At 32.7% G+C, this 19,658-nt stretch overlaps 1 protein-coding gene across 17 annotated transcripts in view; it reads left to right on the forward strand.

Moving 5' to 3' along the window:
- LOC143222229 (uncharacterized) overlaps nucleotides 1–19,658 on the forward strand; it is a 186,855-nt gene that overhangs the window by 25,237 nt on the left and 141,960 nt on the right. For 11 of the 17 annotated variants that reach the window (XM_076448420.1, XM_076448421.1, XM_076448414.1 and 8 more), the window contains exons 3-5: nucleotides 4,770–4,994; nucleotides 6,063–6,228; nucleotides 7,676–7,835. In XM_076448420.1, the coding sequence (XP_076304535.1) occupies nucleotides 4,770–4,994; nucleotides 6,063–6,228; nucleotides 7,676–7,835 (551 nt within the window). Of the gene's footprint in view, nucleotides 1–4,769; nucleotides 4,995–6,062; nucleotides 6,229–7,675; nucleotides 7,836–15,408; nucleotides 15,794–19,658 lie in introns of those variants that run through there. The other 6 variants (XM_076448427.1, XM_076448432.1, XM_076448438.1 and 3 more) reach the window with 2 other exon arrangements.

The raw sequence follows: 19,658 nt of genomic DNA on the forward strand, positions 1-19,658 counted from the left end.
ATATTAACCATTTTCTTTTTTCTATCCAGCCTACTCTCACACACACGAAAAGATAACGTTCCTATAAGCCTTTTATGTGGCATTTTGTCAAATTATTTCTGAAAATCCTGGTACATTAAATACACTTTGTACTCGCATCCATATAAGCAATGACATCTTTAAAAAATGTTAAGAGGTTAGTAAGGCAAGACTTTCCCCTTGTGAAACATGCTGACTGTTCAACAAAATTTTAAATTTTGTTTAAATGGCTTTGCAAAGGCATCTTTCATCAGACTTTCAAAACTTTTCCGCTCATTGTTGAAACTGATTGGTGTATATCTACTAGGCATTTTTTAAATAATTTTTCCTGAAAAGAGTTTAAAAATAATAATAGCAAGTGTCTCACATATACAATTCTTATCCTCTTTAAAAATTCTTGAGTAAGTATTTTCCAGCCTAGGTGTTTATCATGTTTTAAACTTCCCAGCTTTCCTTCATGAACTTAATATTAATGCGATCGTCTTGTTTAATGTCGTTTCCATCTAACAATTGTTGAAGTTGAGGAACACTGTTTGATCTCCATGAGTAAAAACTGAAGAAAAGACTGAATTTGATAACACAGCCATCTCATAGTCACTAAATATTAGCCTTCCGGTATTATACTTCATATGACTTACTTCCATCCTCACAATTTGCTTAACTTTTAATGTATTTGAAAAAAAAATTCTTGCTATTTATTTTTACACTTTCAAGCAGACTTTTTTGACACGCTTTTTGACTTTCTAATTTTTTGTTTGACCAACTCTCTAGTTCTTCTTTAATTCTTCAAATCTTCTTTCACTGCAGTCAATTTAACCTTTTTTATGTACAATGCTTTTCTTTAATTTTATTGTTTATATCTTTTGTGAGTCAACCTGTTTTTTGTTTTAGTTGCAGCTACCCTTACATTTGTTTTATATAGAAGAAAAATGCCTCTCTTTAATATTTCAGAATTTACTTAAATTTTTTTTTCACATTTGATCACTATCACAAACCAACTCAGTTGTTCAGTTCACACCACATAAATTTTGTCTCAACTTTTCAATATTTGCTTTTTTGAAAATTAGAACCAAAACCGCATTACTCCTTATCATCACAGGCAGCAAAACTCCAAATCTAATTGAGAAATGATCACTTACACTCAGATATTCCTTGGTCTCTACCTTACCAGCTATTTCTTTATTAGAAATTAACAATAAATCTAAAACAGTATTGTTCTGAGTAAGCAACATAACCAGTTGGTGAAGAAAACCATTCTAAGCAGTTTATAAAAGCATGTTTCCCACATAATTTCTCTCAAACATTTCCCAATCTATATGCCTGAAATTAAGATCTACCATAATTATGACCTCATTAGCAGCTAAATTACTTATCTCACTCTAGAGTTTATCATTAACTCCATCAGTTGCATTGGTTTGTAATAAAATCCAACTAAAATATTTTACCCTTATAACCACTAAAAGAAACCAAGCATATTCAACCTCAGTAATATCCTCAAGTTGAACATACTCTAATTTACATATTACATATGGAACAATTTTTACTCCTTTTTGTACTACAGTATCCCTATTAGTCAACGATATATTTAAAAGAAATTACAATTGTGAAAATTGTTTTTCTTTAGCCAGTTTTCAGCTCCGACCATTGCTCTAAACTCATCCCTTTATTTCTTATACTTCTAGCGTTACAATAATATCAGTTTAGTTTACCATTAAAACTACTTTGGCACTTTATTCCCACACTATGGCTCTCTCCACATATTAATTTTTCTTCATCTGGCCCTTTTCGTGATTTAATCCCCCGTCCCTGGATAGCATAATCTAATACTTTTCTCCCTTTTTAATCCCCAAACTATCCTATCCACAAAACATACTAAGCAATCTTTTATAACGACAATCTATTTATATTTTTGATTAATTTAAACTTGACACTATTGCTTAATACTGCCCCCTTCAAATCTGCGAGCTTACAATGCAAGAAAGGGGGTTTCAATACCTGTGGTAGGAAAAGCACAGATAACCCACTGTGTAGCTTCGTGCTTAATTTTCAAATAAAGAAACAAGCTTAATACTACCTCAACGTAGATATTACAATTTCTAGACACGTTTAATTTGACTCGGAGACTGTAGAATTCAAATTCGGTGTCAGAACCATAATTAAGTGATATCTGGGGACAGACAAAACGTTTCTCCCAATTTCTTCTTTGCATTTTTTGCCCGAATAATCTAATCAGGAATTTCGGCATCATCCGTTTAAATCTGGCGATATAAAACTAACTTTACAGAACAACTTAACACAGACAGCCGAATTTCTTTATTTGGTGAATCACCTTAAAGGTATGATGCAATATTTATTTTTTGTGCTGTTTAGACATTTAATTTTTTAAAGTTTAAGTTTTGAAAACTTTAAAAATACTCATTGTTTTCTTTTATTGTTATTATTATGACCTTTCTCCCTCAGTTTTACAGCGATGTGTCTGTGAATTCAAACCGCTAGAAGCCGGGACTCGATAGAGTCCTTGTGAGTAGAGTACTAGTGAGTAGAGCACAAGTAGCCTATTGTGTAACTTTGTGCTGAAATTACAAACAAACGAAATGACAATAAAGTTTTTGAATTGTATAATTAAGTTAATGAGCGAAAAAGGGCAAGCAATTAATTTGTAACAAGATAGTTGTATTTCCTAAAGAAGATCAAAATAAATCAAAACATTTAAAAGGTACTAAATGCGTAATTAGAAAAACAGATGTAAATATCTACTTGGAAAGAAGGTAAGATAAAATAACAGGTTTGATTATAACTAGCTGGATTTCTTAGATACTAGTTAACTAATTAACAACAACAAAAATAAATTCCATTACTTTGGAAAGCTTATTAATAAATTTCCCTAAATAATGTGACCTACTTATGTTAATAATCAGTGATATATTTCACTACTTATGTTAATGCTGCCAATATGATCATTTAATTAATTACGTAATACCTTTTATACACTAACGGGACCTAGTTATGTTAATGCTGCTTGTATGGTAATTTAGTTTGTTTTTTTAATTTCGCGCAAAGCTACTCGAGGGCTATCTGTGCTAGCCGTCCCTAATTTAGCAGTGCAAGACTAGAGAGACTGCAGCTAATCATCACCACCCATCGCCAACTCTTGAACTACTCTTTTACCAACGAATAGTGGGATTGATCGTCAATTTATAACGCCCACACGGCTGAAAGGGCGAGCATGTTAGGTGCGACTGGAATTCGAACTCGCGACCCTCGGATTACGAGTCGAACGTCTTAACCCACTATTCATTGGTAAAAGAGTAGCCCAAGAGTTGACGGTTGGTGGTGATGACTAGCTGCCTTCCCTCTAGTCTTACACTGCTAAATTATGGACGGCTAGCGCAGATAACCCTCGAGTAGCTTTGCGCGAAATTCAAGAACAAAAACAAACAAAAACCTTATTCCAAAATTGTTATTGATGTGTGAAAACGCATTTGTCATTTTTTTGCAGATTAAAGAAAAGTCAGAATCAATAACGTACGATTCTAGTGTGTATATATATATATATAGGCTCTACGTTTTCTAAATAAAGATGTTTTGTGTCTTTCAATTATTCATGATATCCCAATGGAAATATAATTTGTGTGAAATATAGAACATTTAAAAATACGACTATAGCCTTCTAGTACGAAATGTCATTATAAAACTTCAAAAATATTGTCTTGGGTAAAAGATAAGTTTAAAGCGTTGTAATGAGAGCTGAAACACGAAATACTATGAGAATTAAATTCTTATTAAATATGTGTGAAATAACTAATGTTTGTGCTGTTATCTTTCACAGTTTGTTGGTAACATCTGATACTGAACTGATGTTTAGATATAGTCTGGAATCACTTAAAGTTAAACAGTTAACGTTTAATGTAATTTTTTGAAAACGTTTAAAAAGCAACAACTGAGGATAACTGAGATTCGAACGTAGCTCTCTCTTTCTTTTTACTGTTTGGTTCTTTAATCAATACAAAAAGTGTTGTTTGTATTTTACATTCACAATAATTAGCAGTTACTAACAAATGATAACTATGGTAGTTTAAGTTGTTTGAAAGTGTCTTATTAGTAAATTCTAGAGAGTTAACCTTTCAAGTCTCCTGTTAGGCCTTCATCTTGGTGCAAATGAGATGTCGAATTCAAATTAGATCAGAAGAAAAACCAAAAATTGTTGCCCGGCGAATTAATAGAACAGGCCTTGTTTGAGAAAGCGGAAGAATGTGGTAGTTTAATTTGTCAAAAATGTATTACTAAAAATTGCTAGTGGGTTAGCTCTTTTGCTCATTTGTAAGAGCACTTGTCTGGGACGTACCAGGTTTTTGTTAGATTCGGATATTGTATTACCACATTTGTACCTTGTCAATGATCAACTGTTACTGATTGAGAGTGTAATGACTGAGAAAATAACAACATGAGTTTGTGATGACGACTGGTACTTTCGAAACGGTTTCTGATATATACTGAAGAGTTTAGTGGTTGAAACAAAAAAGAGTAGTCTGTATAAATTCCTTGATAACATTTAATAGTTACTCTAATATATTGGAAGCGAAAGCATTTTTATGTTGCTTTAAAAATAATCATTAGGTTAAGTGTTATATTTTGAACGTTTTTATTTATTTTTTAATTTTCAGTTCTTAGTTTGAAAAATTATCTTAAAACTTTATGATCTATTAATTCATACTTTTGTATATAAATTAATATATATATTTCTTTTTCAGGACGACCATTGGACATTGATCTTCTACAGGCAATAAAAATCCCATTCTCAACAGAATTTGTCGGATTTGTAGTTGGTCAGGAGGGATATCCTGCCTTTGGTTTAAAAGAAGGCGCTGACGAGAAAGTCCCTTATCGTTTGTATCTTCCAGACACTTTGTTTAAGGAATTTTCTGTTGTCGCCATCATCCGACCTGAACACCATCATGGGGGTTTTCTATTCGCTGGTTAGTTTATACTTATAGACAAAACGCAAACAAACAAATAACAAAAAACAACAATTTAGTTAATATATATTTATTTAATTATGATTGTATAATGGTAGTATGCTAATTTCAAAACCCCCCAAGAAGTTAAATCTTTCACTACAATAGTTAAATAGTTGATAGTTAAATAAAAAAATCTGAAGTTTTTAAGCGCAAATAGTAGAACAGAATGTCTGATTTTCTTACCATGACACTTCAATGTAGTTGACATTAACCCTGAATAGTTTGATCTAACAATGGTAGTTTAGATAATTTATTTTTATTCCATTGCTTATTTATACACATCTAACAGATATTTTCTTATTACATTACGATTATTATTATAAATTAAAGAAATACAAATCTTGTAGTTTCTGAATTCTGTATTTCACATTAATCTAGACTGCTTTGTTGTATAATGTATTATGTAATCTATTATTCTGATTTCATTAGTTACTTTACGTACATACAAAAGAAGAAAATATCTTATTTCATTACCGTGATTAATACAAAACAGTAGTTTCTGGATTCTGTATTCGACATTAATCCCAACTGCTTTGATCTAACAATGGTATCTTAGATAATGTTATATTTTATTTGTTAATTCTTGCCCTGTTTTTATGCTTCTTTTTATTTTTCTCGCCATCTTGTCTTGTTTATATATGTATGTGTTTCTATATTTGTAATCATCCATGTAAGTGTTTGTTTTTATATGTTTGGACTGTCTGTTGTACGTTTATACATTTTATAATTTTAATGTTTTGTGTGTGTGTGTGTGTACTTCCTGTTCTCTGTGTTCTTTATGATTTTTTTTGTTTTATGTGCTTCTGTTATTTAACGCTTCCGCATATTCGTGTGTGTTCCTGTGAGTGGACTGTCCCATGTATGTGTGCTTTCTGTTCTAAGTATTTTTCATAACATCCTTACTCCGCGAACCTATATAAGACATAACTGTTTGATGTGTTCATTACCTGTTTTTCAACATTTGTGGGCGAACAAGAGCCTTCGGTCATTAATAAATACTGAAGTATATTATTCGCTTTTCCCTAGTGGTCAACCCTACAGAAACGTTCGTCCAGCTTGGATTGAGGTTAAGCGAAGCAGGTAACGAATCTCACAACGTTTCGCTTTATTACAATGATGTGCAGACCCACTTACAGTCATCCGGACCACTTGTCAGTTTTGTACTTCCAGACATAACAAAAAAGTGGGCTAAGTATGTTATAAACATTTTAATTATCAGTGATACAGTATATTAAAATTTTAAATTCCTCTACATAAAATTTAAATTAATCTATTTTGTACAGTTTATCAATGAAATGGAATAGATAACAAAATAATTACCAACACTTTAAATCATTTTGGCAAAACATAGCCAAATAAGATCACTCTATCATACATACAAGTACGTAAAGAATCTAACAGTTAGAAAGAATGTTAGTGGAAACAATATGTATTTATTTTTCACTTTTTGATAGAAACGTAAACCAGACGTTGCTGAAAACAAGCATAAAAAAACAACAAAAAACATTTATCTATCCACATAACTCATTGTTAAAGATAAAAATTTGTTTTTTTACATAGAATTTCAGAACTGCAACTTGTGATCTAACAATGAGAGATTTACCTAAATAGAATCCAGTTTAATTCATTATGAATTATTCCTATTCTTTAACTCAGATATTTACTTTAATAAAAATCATTAGATTCGTAATCCAATTTGATTGTTCCTAATATTCATAAATTGATTTTAGTCTTAACAGCTAGAAACAAGAAAATAGCAATATTTTATCATCTTCATATTTATGGAACGTTCTAAGCTTTAATTTAATTTCTAACACATCTCCAAGTCTTAACCCGAATATTTCAGTTACCTTAAACACTAGTTATTTTTTGTTTATTATTTTCATAAGCTTGAAATCACACTACAGCATTTCTTTGTTTCGGTTCACACTCTACAATTATCTTAAGCTTTAATTTTATGTTTATTATTTTCGTTATCATGAAATCATACTAAAGCATTCCCAACTTTTAGTTCACACACTTTAGTTATCGTAAGGATTTTTTTCTTTTCTTGAACTTGGAACCACATTACAGTATTTTTAAAGTTTAGTCTACATTCTATAACGATTCTAGGGCGCTGGATTCGTAATCTGGAGTGATGGGTTTGAATCCCCTTCACCCCAAACATGCTCACTCTTTCAACCGTAGGGACGTTATAATGTATCAGTCAATCTTACTAATCATCAGTAAAAGAGTAAGTGAAGAGTCAGCGGTGGGTGGTAATGATTGGTGCCTTACTTCTAGTCTTACACTCCTAAATTAGGAACGGCTAACGCAAATACCCCTTTTGTATCCTTGCGCGAAATTCAAAACAAACAACACTTCGTTATTTTGATAAGTTTTAATCTGGAACGTACATCTTAATCAAAAGTGTGTTGTTTCCCCAGGTGTCTTTTCATTTCCAATAATTTCTCTCTTCTTAAATGAGTACTTTATTGTTATTTTTACTAAATTTTAATGTGGGCTCTTATAAATGCCATAGGTTTGAATAGATATTTTGTAGTTTTTTTTTAAACTTTATTCACGCTACACTGTAACCAAATATTCATAACCCCATATAAGATTTAATATAAGAGTCAAAATCAATTTTCACATTCCAGAATAGGCGTGATGGTCCTTCGGAACACCATTAGTGTGTACTTTCAGTGTGAGGAATTTGGAAAGAGTATCGTAAGACGGATTCCAGAGCGACTCAGATTTGATCCTGCTTCCATTCTTTACATCGGCCAAGCAGGACCTCTGCTGGGTGGTATCTTTGTGGTAGGCTGACACACACTGTTTTACTGTAACGTCAGACGCCATAGTTTGAAGACTGAAAATATTTGAAATACAAGTAAAGACAAAATAGCTAAACTTATTGAATATATGATAATTTAGACGGGTGTTTTGGCCCACGTTAGTACAGCGGTAAGTCTACGGATCTACAACGCTAAAATGAGTGGGTTCGATTCTCCTCGGTGGGCTCAGCAGATAGCCCGATGTGGCTTTGCTATAAGAAAACACACACACACACTGATGTTTTAAAACACATTTCTCTTTTACTTGTTTGTTATTTATAACTGCACAATAAACTACTGTATGAATTAATTTGAAATCCCATAGTTTCATAAAATCTCTTCTCTTCTAAGGTAATATATAATGAACATTTTACACAGTATTTTCAAATTACGTCGAGTATTTTATGCTTTTTACAAAACTATGTCTAAAGGTATTTTAAAATGTTTTATGATAACGGAACTGCTCTTTTTACGTACCCCTTGATAAAGTTTTTTATCTTGAATATCTGTGATCAGAAGACTAGTCATGAGTTTTTTTACATTCAATATTAAAACTATATAACTATATTTATATTATATAAACTCTTAGGTAATGGATTTTATTGATTTGTATGTGACATTTATGGAATGTATATTTGTTTGGTTTATTGTGTAGTACTTCTTCTAGACGTGTGGCACCAAAAGTTCAAGCGACGTGTATCACATCGCTAGCAAAGGTTTTTGGTTTTCTTAAACATAAATATGTATATACTGGTTGTGTTATTACTTAGCAGGATAACTTAGATAAGTTAACGTTTATAAATGTATATATTTATAAATGTTTATAAGTATATCTATCTGTACTTACCCTGGATTTCAGGGTTTATGACCGTTAGAAAGCCGTGTCCTTGTACCACCTATATATCACTAGGTACTCTATAGGCTAATAACAGGTAAGATGGAAAAAAAGTAGAAAAAGTTGTTTTAAGTCACGTATAAAGCTAGGTCATGATGACTCTGTGATGCACTTGTAGAAGAAAATAAAAAAAGCAACAGTTTTTTTCTATAATTCAGCGTGACGTCCTCTAGTGTACGTTTTTTTTTACTTCAATAGTCTTTCATGGGTGAACCCACGCATGAATGCATTTCACATGTTGTATATTGTATTATATAGAAAGAGAAGTGTCTGGAAAGTTTAGAGCATCATACATTTATTTATCTTTTAAGTTTAACAGCAAGAATATTCACATTTTATGACAGCGAGGTATCTTCTATTGACCTTTAGGGTTAACAGTAGCGAGATCTATTTGCTTATGTGTTGTATCAGATAAGGCTGGAATAGCTTATTCTGTGTATGGTAGTAGCACTATTTGTGTGTGAAAACTATAAACCTTGAAATAGCCTTACACTAACTAAATACCAGTTAGCGTGTTACAGCATTTTACAATGGTTCTAACTCCTTCTTATTCTTTTTTTTTTTTTTTTTTTTAAGTAGAACGATTAACCACTATCGTGCTTTAACAACAGACTTAATGGAAAAGGTTAATTGCACTTACAGAAGACTTGACTCATTTTCTCTCCATATTGATACGATCATTTACAGAGGGTATGACTCATTTTCTCTTTCTATTGGCAGGGCAGGATCATTTAAAGAATACATGGCTCATTTTCTCTCGCTATTCGTACGATCATTAAAAGAGGACATGACTCGTTTTCTCTCCATATTGGTATGATTATTTAAAGAGGATGTGTCGCAAGCAAACTTATCATAGTTTCTGTACACTGGCACATACTTATCCCGACAACTCGTATGCATTAACGTGGCATCTGTTGATCAAATGCTAAATACATGTTTAGGAAGGTTAAAACAGATGTGTTGAACCTCATAGATAGCAAAAATACGTTTTAAATTCCTAAATGGCTTTGTAAACTTAATAATTTACGTGTAAAGTGATCTTACCTCATGTTATGTCTTTCTCCGTTACGAATGACTGCAGTTAAAGTATGTTTAAAATAATCACGTCTGTAATTCAAGGGTTAAAAATCACTTCAAGAGTTTCTATAAATTAGAATACGCTAAGTGCATAAAAGCTTCATATTGAGAAGTGGCTGGTAAAAAATGTGCAATTAACTTACACCTTGTTTACAGCTAAAGCATTTCTTGTTTAGTATTGCGTTACGGACGTAACCTGGGGTTGAGGACGCTCGAATCGCAATTTGCGGGTCGCTGGACCGAAATCTATCTACGAATACACTCGCCATTTCAGCCGTATGCGAGCTATAATTTAATTGCAATCTAATTAATTATTAATTGGTAAAGGATAGCTCAAAAGTTGGCAGAGAGTGGTACTGACTAGTAGTTTGTGACTATGTGTATGTTATAAGAGAGATGGTCAACTTCCACGGTTCAATTAAACATTCACGAGGTGGTTGCTGTAAACTAGCCGCCTTCTTTCTAGTGTATTACTTCAAAATAAGGGACGGCTAGTGTAGATATCCAGTGATATTCAACAGTCGTTAGCATGCTCAAACAGTGAATCTAAGTTTTCAAACTTCGTGGATTCTTGCAGTATAAATGCGATTCGCCCATTAGACATTTGGATTTGCTTTAATTAAAAGAAATGGTCAAGTTCCACTATTCACTCAGAAAACAGTAATCAAACAGTTGACGCTGAGCGCTGTTGAATATCTGCCTTCCATCTAGCTTATCAGTGTAGAATTAGGGTCATCTAAGCGTAGATTTCAGCATATATTCGGAAACAAGCAATCAAACAAAGGAGTACGTATGACTGGAGTACTTCTTCTTTAGTATTTTACCATAAAATGTACAAGGGAAGCGTTTCTTTTTAATATTTTACCCGTATGATAAAATTTGCAACTGAATTATTTCCTTGTTAAGTATTATTTTGTGGTATAGACTTGATGAATTCGTTCTCAAGTATTGTTGTGAAGGTTAGACTTGAGAATTACACGTTAGGTATTGTTGTGAATAGAATTGAAGTACTTCTTATTAAGTATTATTCTGTAAAGAAGCTTGAAGTGTTTCTTAAGAATTATTGTTGTTTGGAATAGCCTTACATTACTTCTTATTAAATATTTTTAGGATAGTCTTGAAGTATTTCATGATATCAAGTATTCTTTACAAGATTAGTTCTTTAATTTCAATTTGAAATATTCTTTGGAAGGCAGTACTCTGTAGAATGATCTTAAGAATTTATCGTTCTGGAGGACGGACTTAGTAAACATCATTCTGTAGGACGGACATGAAGTACTTCTTTGTAAGTATCGTTGTAGAAGATGGGGTTGAAGTACTTCTTAGTAAACATCGTTGTGGAGGAAAAACGTGAAGTACTTCTTAGTAAGCATCATTCTGGAGAATGGACCTGAGGTACTTTTTGGTATATATCGTTGTAGAGAACAAACTTGAAGTACTTCTTTGTAAGTATCGTTGTGGAGAACGGGGTTAAAGTACTTCTTGGTAAACATCGTTGTGGAAAACAGACGTGAAATGCTTCTTAGTATATATCGTTCTGGGGGACGAATATGAAGTACTTCTCAGTAAACATCATTCTGGAGAACGGACTAGAAGTGCATTTTAGTAAACATCATTGTGAATGACGGACTAGAAGTACTTCTTAGTAAATATCGTTCTGGAGGACAGACTTGAAGTATTTCTTGTGAAGTATTGTTCTATACAATATATTTTCAACTGTTTTTTAAGTATCGTTCTACAGAATAGACATCAAGTATTCCTTGTTTAGTGCTATTCAGCAGAGGCGTAGATTTTTTACACTCAATGGGGGGGGGGATGATTTTTGCAACCACTTATGTGGACTGTTCAATTTGCAAATTGGTAATATCTGATTACGTGAATCTGAAAGCTGTAAACATGCAGTCGCAGAGTAATCTTGTTGCCACGATACTTCAAGGTTTCTATGTAGGTTTGTATAAGTGAGGTGTTGTGAACAGTTTTCAAAATGTTAATAGAATAAAGACAAATGTGTCACAAATTAACTGCCACATGAATTTATTCTTGCACACTGTACAGTATAAAAGATGGCCATTATACTTGACAAGGTTACTAACAATTTTCATTGCATGAATTACGTTTTCAAATATTAATAAAATTAGTAATTACCATTGATAAGTTTATATCTACAGAGAAACTGTTCATGTTGTTTGATAAAAATAATTAAAATGTCTTCGCAAACTTTTGAAAATTACACATCACTACAATGTAGCACATAATTATTCACACTTTTCATTGAAGTAAGATTCATTTAGTCCTCTAGTCTACATGAAAACGTTTGACAAAACGTAGACCTCCTTTGTGATGATTTGTTTATGAATTCTTTCATAAGCTCTTCTATATTTATCTTGTCGACCTCATCTTTGTGAATGTGACAAACTGCCACATGGTTGAGGCGGCACTGAGACATAGTTGACCTTAACCATGTCTTCAACCATCTTAATGCAGAAAAGCTGCGTTCACATTCGCAGCTGGATACTGGACATACAAGCAAAATTTTCATGAGAAGAAACACTTCACTAAACATCTGCTGGCTTGTTTCATGCATTTTACAGTAAGCATCCTTCGCACCTTTCAGAGATACTGTTTTTGTTGTTCCTTTAAACATGGGCAACTGAAACTCGAGCCGTTGTGCAGAGATTTCTGGATAGAAGTTTATAACCGAGTTGTGAATCTTGCCAGATGTGATCATATTCTCAAGTGCCAGATATTGCCTCAAGTCATTGTTGTCTGCATTGAATCTAGTGGTCAGATGTTCTATAACTGTGTCCACAAATTCAAAATATTGGCTTCTGTAGTAATCTCTAGCTGTTGCAGAATGGTGTGCTGAGCCATCACCTGTGATCCTTCTGGGGGGTCTGCGAATGCGTGGTAATTCAATAGGCACCAGATCTAGGGAAGTTACCTTTTTCTCAGCTTCATCGAATATCTTGTTGTAATTTTCCTCTTTTCGCAATACACGCAGTTGCTCAACTGTCATTGCAGATGGTTCAATCATGCTAGATACTGTCGCTGATTTTGCTTGGAATGCATGGTTTAGTTCCTCTAATGCAGCTAATGGATGCTAAGCCATCAACAATCCTAAAACTGTTTTTCCTTTGTCAAATCTATCCAGCAGACCTCGTACTTTCACTGCGACATCTGATTTTTCATTTGCTAATTCAGACAAAGAATCAACAATGTGACTGTAGTGATGATTAGCACATGTAATTGCAAATAGGCGGCACAACCAGCGAATTGGACACAGTGGGCGGATGTATTTAACTGGACCATTGTGGCTGTCTGACGATACAATATTTTCAAAGATTGTCTTGTATTTGCCTGACCTCTGAAGCAAGACACCAAGTTCATGTACCCACTGGATAGAATCTCAAACACATTCACAAGCTTCAACTGCATGTTGCATTATTAAATTAGCCTTGTGAGCTCTGCAGTGAAAAAACAAAGCTGAAGGTTGCTTCTCTTTTACTTTTGCCTGGCATTCACTATACGCATCATTCATGTTAGCGGCTCCATCATAAGTTTGTGCTCTTAATCCTGACAGTGGTAAGTTGAGTCTACTCAATACATCAAGTATAGTCGAGGATATTGTTTCACCAGTTGTATTGGAAACATTGTTCAAACCAAGAAATGTCTCATGGACGTCAAGGTTCTCATCTACGTATCGTACACATATTGCTTCCTGTTCGGCACCTGTAACATTGGTTGAGTGCCATCAACCATTTATGCAAAGATTTTACTTTGCTGCACTTCATGTTCCTCAGTATTTGATGGCTGAACATCTCCATTATTTCATTCTGAGCCTGGGGTGATGTGAATGTGGTTTTCTTTGACAAGTAGGTCGTCAACTCCGGATCTTCCTCTTCCAGGAGCTTCATTAACTGCAGGAAGTTCCCCTCCGTATCAGTATGTCCACGTAATGCTAAACATTGATGCAGTAAGAAATGTGAACTTCTGAATATTTTGGCTAGACTTCTTTTGAATTCTTCCTCTTGCTTCTTTTTTTCCCATTATGTAGCTGGACAGTCACTGGAGTTACATTAAGTGAACCTTCTGGAGATATAGCGAATCTGTGCTAAGAGGAGGATTGGTGTTCATTGAATTTCTGTTTTGCCTTTTTCCAGTTGCAAAAACCGGTGGATATGAAGGTATACTCCACTGGCCTCTCCAATTTCCCTGTAAAAAGGCCTCTATTTTCCGCCTTGGCACAATAAAAGCATATGACTTTTTGAGTCTGATTGTCGAAGTGCAGCCATGGGAACTCATCAAATTTTGCTTTCTGTCGTAGTATTAGTTGTGCGTCTGGATGATATGGCTTTCCACGCTGTATCTGTAGAGTGTTAGATTTTTCATTACTGCACAAACTTGTTTCACAACTATCTGGTGGTTCATGATGTGCAATAGTTGCACAAGTGTTTTCAGACTTGTTCTCTGATGAACATTGTATTTCCTCTGTATGGCAACTTTCTATTACTTTGCTTGAGGTTGTTGGATTATCTGCATTGTCACTTATAGTACTAGTAACTGGCTTGCAGAACTGTATAATATCGGAAAGTTTCAGACGTTTGCTTGTCATAATTGGAATCTGTTTCCCAGATGACTCAACAATACAGTCTTTATTGAAAAACTCTAACGTACAACGAACGAAGATAGAACAGAATGGAAGTAGGACTGAACTGTACAATGAAGTCGAACGCACGAACCTCACAGTGACTACCGAGCCAACTGACTGCCTGGGCATCGCTGGGACAATAATGTGTGCTAGTTACAACACAAGTAATTGCAAGTTTCTCGAAAAATACTTAAACAATCACAAATACATTATATTCCTGTTAAAGCTCATCAAAAGGCAAACACGTTGTGATATAATGTCTATAAGCACGTCTATTAAATAAAAACACCTAAACAAAAACTAGAAATACAATTCGAGTAGAGGCTTCAGGCCGTTGAAATCGCTCCGTTTGTGTTCTAATTATACAAGAAAATACAATATTTTTACTATCTATGATAAGAAAATATATTGTTTTTTTACCATAAAGCACCAGCACTTTATTAGAGGGCGGTGATAATCTGAAATTTCATGGATTAATGAAGGCCACAAACACTAGTCTTATAAGCTCTGTTGTAAAATCAAGGCTCAGACTAAAGGGAACGGAAGCGGAGGAAGGGGGGGCGATGATGTAGGGCGTGTCTGGATCCGAGCGGCCCGAACCTTTCGTTAACTGCACACTAAACGTACACTGTGGTCAGCGGGTTCGGCAGCTTAGGAGAGGAAGGCATTCAATAATAAAACCGGCTAGACATGCATAAGAATAAATGGCTTAGGAAAACCGCACAATATACACATAAGATTAATGCAGCTACAAATGGCCTGCCAGATCTAGATCACAGGAGTTTACGTTTGGGAGTAATATTTTCGAATTTCATGCTCTGTTCAATCTGTTGTGATGAAAATTTTACTTAATCTTACACTACGTACAAGACGTAGGTAGATTCTGTGATAGTGCTTGCAAGCCTTGCATGTATAGTTAGGCCTACTGGCTGATACGAACTATCGCTTAGATCGAAAAGCTTATAAGTACGCCTATATTAAAGATGTACATTTCGGCTACTGAAAAAGCCAACATCTAGGCCTAATTATGTAATTCGATTGGTAAGAACACGAGAATCACAAGAACAAACACGCAGTTTGTAGGCCTGTGATGCAATAAAACAATTCAACAGACCAAACTGTAGGGGAGGATGACTGTTTTCACCATACCCCCTACCTAAAATGAAGGGAGATGTATTTACCCCATCCTCCCAGGATCTACACCCCTGCTATTCAATGTGATAGCGTTGAAGAATATCTTGTGAAGTATTGCTTTTTAGAATACGGTTAAAGTTTTTCTTCTTAAGTATTATTTTGTAGTATAATTCTGAAGTATTCCTCAGTAAGTACTTTTCTTTTACTATGAAGTATTTCTTGTTAACTATTCTTCTACTTGATAGATTTGAAGTGTTATTTGTTATAAATTGCTCTGTAGGATAAACGTGAAGTATTCTTTTAAATTATTGTTCTGTAGAGAGACTTAACAATTCCTTGATAAGTAGTGTTCTGTAAGATAAGTTTAAAGTATTTCTTGGTAAGTAATGTTCTGTAGGATAGTAGAAGTAGGTTCGTAACATATTTTTCTATATAAAAACTAAATATTTCTTCACAAGTGTTATCTCTAGGATAAACGTGGAGTTTTCATGTTAAATATTGTCTTTATTGTGTAATTAAAGTATTTTTGGAAGTTTTATTGTATTTAAGACTAAGTATTTGTTCTTATATATATTTCTGTAAGAAAGAATTGAAGTATTTCTTGATAGAAATGCTGGTTAGAATAGATTAGAAGTATTATTTGTTTACTATTGTTCTTTAAGATAGACTTGAGGTACTTCTCCTTAGTATTATTTTGAATTGATTGTATGTTTCACAGTATTGTTCTGTATGATAGCCTTCGAGAATTTCTCATTACATTTGTTATTTAGTTTAGACTCTTGAAATATTACTTATTAAGTATTGTTCTGTAGGACTGAGTTAAAGTATTCATTGCTACGTATTACTCTGCAGGATAAACTCTATAGAAGAGACTTGAAGTATTTCTCGTTAAGTATTGCTTTGTAGAATTGCTATAAAGTATAATATGTTAAATATTATTCTGAACGGTATACCTCAAGTTTTCTTTGTTAAATATTGCCCTGTAGGATAGACTTGAAATACTGCTTGATATGTATTGTTCTGTATGGTGTTCTTAAAGTATTCTTTCTTAAGTATTGTTATGAGCATAAAGCTACAAAATGGACGATTTGTGCAAAATACAATATTATTATGAAAGAATGACGTAAAGTATTCATTGTTAAATATTTATTTCTAGTATTCTTTTGTACTTATTATGTACTGCTTTGTAAGATAGACTCGAATTAGTTATTGTAACACATTTTTGTGTAAGTTATATAAGGCATACATGAATAATTCATATTTTTAGTACAGTTCTGTAGGGTACACTTGGAGTATTCATTGGGTACTATTGTTTTATAGAACAGATTTGAAGTGTAACGGAATGTAGAGCAACTGTTGAGTATTATTCTATTAAGAAGAAAGATACACAGCGGGGTACTTGTGCTCTACCCAATATTGTTCTGTAGGATAAACTTGAAGTATTTCTTGTTAATTACTGCTCTTTAGATTAGTCTTGAAGTATTATTAGTTAATTATTGAATTTTTTTCTTGTTAAGTATTGTTATAGTTGATTTTGTTGAGCACAAAGCTATACAATAGGTTGTTTCTGTTGTGATCAGGATTACTCTGTGGAACAGACATGAAATGTTGTAAGTATTGTACGTTAGAATGGACATAAAGTATTCCTTGTTAAGTACCGTTCTGTATGATAGTTATGACGTATTGCTTAGTAGGTATTTCTTGTAAGACAGGCTTGAAATATTTCTCGTTATGTATTTTTCTTTAAAATAAACTTCATATATTTCATATTACGTATTGTTTTGTAGGATAATTTTGAAGTATTCTTAAGTAAGCAGTATTTTATACACTAATTTTGAAGTATTTTTATTACATATTCTTTTATTTGATAGATTTAAAATATTCCTTGTTAAGTATTTTTCTGTGGATAAACATGAATTATTCTTTGATAAGTACTGTTGTGTGAGATTAAGTTGAAGTATTCCTGATTAAGTTTTGTGTTGAAGAGTGGAAATAAAGTATTTGTTTGTATGCACTGTTCTTTAGAATAATCCTTAAGTATTTCTTATTAAGTCTTGTTATTTATGATATATTTGAAATATTCTTTCATAAACATTGTTCTAGTTGGTTGATTTTTGTTAATCAGAAAACTACCCAATGGGCAATATGTACTGTACAAAATATTGTTCTGTAGAATAGACTCGAAATATTAGTTGTTAAGTATGCTTATGTAGGATGAACGTCAAATATTTTTTGTAAGTTTTTTCCTCTGTGGTAGACTTAAAATATTCCTTCGGAGATATTGTTGTTTGGAATATATTCCAAAAGTATTTCTAATTTAGTATTGTTCTGTAGAACAGTACTGAAGTATTCCTTGGTAAGTATGGTCTCATTGTGTTTTTATGAGACAGACTTGAAATATTTCTTATTAAGTATTATTCTGTAAAGTAGACCTCAAGCATTTCTTGTTAAGTATTGTTATGTTGGGTAAAGTTGAAATATTGTTTTGTAAGTATGGTATAACAGTCTTTAGGTATATCATGTTAAGTGTTTTTTGTAGGATGAAATTAAAATATTTCTTGTTATGCACTATTCTTTAGGATAGAAGTGAAGTATTTCTGAATAAAAAACTTGAAGTTTTGACTCGTAAGTATTGTTCTGTAAGAGAGACATGAAGTGTTGTTCTGTATGATAGAATTTAAGTATTCCTTGTTAACTATTGAGCTGTAGAGTGTATTTGAAGTACTTCTTTTTAAGTACTGTTCTGCAGAACAGACTTAAATTATTTCTTGCTAGGTATTGTTCAGTATGGTAGACATAAAGTATTCCTTGAAAAGTAGTGCTTTTTTTAATGAACTTATAGTGTTTCTTGTTAACTATCTTTTCTTTTAAAGTATAATGTTGAAGTATTTCCTCATACGTTTTCATCTTTTAAATGGCCTTTAAGTATTTCTTGTCAAATATTTTCCTATTTGATAAACTTGAAAAAGTATTTCTTTTAAATGTTGTTACATATGATTATTTGAAGTGTTCCTTGTTATATATTACTCTAGTTTGATGATTCTTAGTTTACAGAAAGCTACCCAATAGATTGTTTGTACTGTTTTGAATATTCTTCTATAGAATGGGCTTGAAGTATTCTTTGTTAATTATTGTTCTGTAAGTTTAAGTTTAAAATTAAGTGTTTATGGTGAATTATTGTTCTGTAGGATAGAATTCAAGCATTTCTTTTTAAGTATTTTTGTTTGAAATGGACTTAAAATAGTTTTATTTAACTATTATTCTCTCAGAGGCTCTTAAAGTATTCTGTGGTAAGTATTTCTCTGTAGCATAGCCTTGATGTATTTCTTGTTAATTATTATTATTTTTGATAGGAGTATTCCTTGGTAAGTATCGCTCAGCAGAACCGACCTTAAACATTTCTTAATATATATTTTTAACTGTGGTGAATTCACACAATTGTTTCAGAAATACTCCTTTTTGGAATATACTTATAGCTTTTCTTCTTACTTATTGTTTGTAGAATAATCCTGAAGTATTTCTCAGTAGTATAGTTCTCTAGCATAGTTTTGAAGTACTTTTCATCAAATAATTTTCTATTTGATAGATTTGAAGTATTTTTGTTAAGTATTATTCTTTAGGATAAACTTGAAGTTTTTAATGCATAGTATTTTTCTGTAGCATAGAGTTGAAGTATTCCTAGCTACATATTGTTTTGTAAAATGGAATCGTTTTATTCCTCATTAAGTATTGTTGTGTAGGATAAACTTAAAATATTTGTTTTTAAGCATTATTCTGAAACTTGAAGTATTCCTGTGTAAGTTATTCTGCATGATATATGTGAAGTATTTCTTTATATGTATTGCTTCTTAGCATCAACTTGAGGTATTAATTTTTCAATAATGTTTGGCAGGACACACTTGAAGTATACTTTGGAAAGTATTGTTCTTTAGAATAGATTTGATGCAATTCTTGTGAAATATTGTTCCATAAGAGAGATTTGAAGTATTTCTTGGTAAGTATTGTTCTGTAGGATAGACTTGATAAATTTCTTGTTAAGTATAATTCTATAG

The sequence above is a fragment of the Tachypleus tridentatus genome, chromosome 8, assembly GCF_004210375.1.
Source record: "Tachypleus tridentatus isolate NWPU-2018 chromosome 8, ASM421037v1, whole genome shotgun sequence".
Classification (NCBI taxonomy): Eukaryota; Metazoa; Arthropoda; class Merostomata; order Xiphosura; family Limulidae; genus Tachypleus; species Tachypleus tridentatus.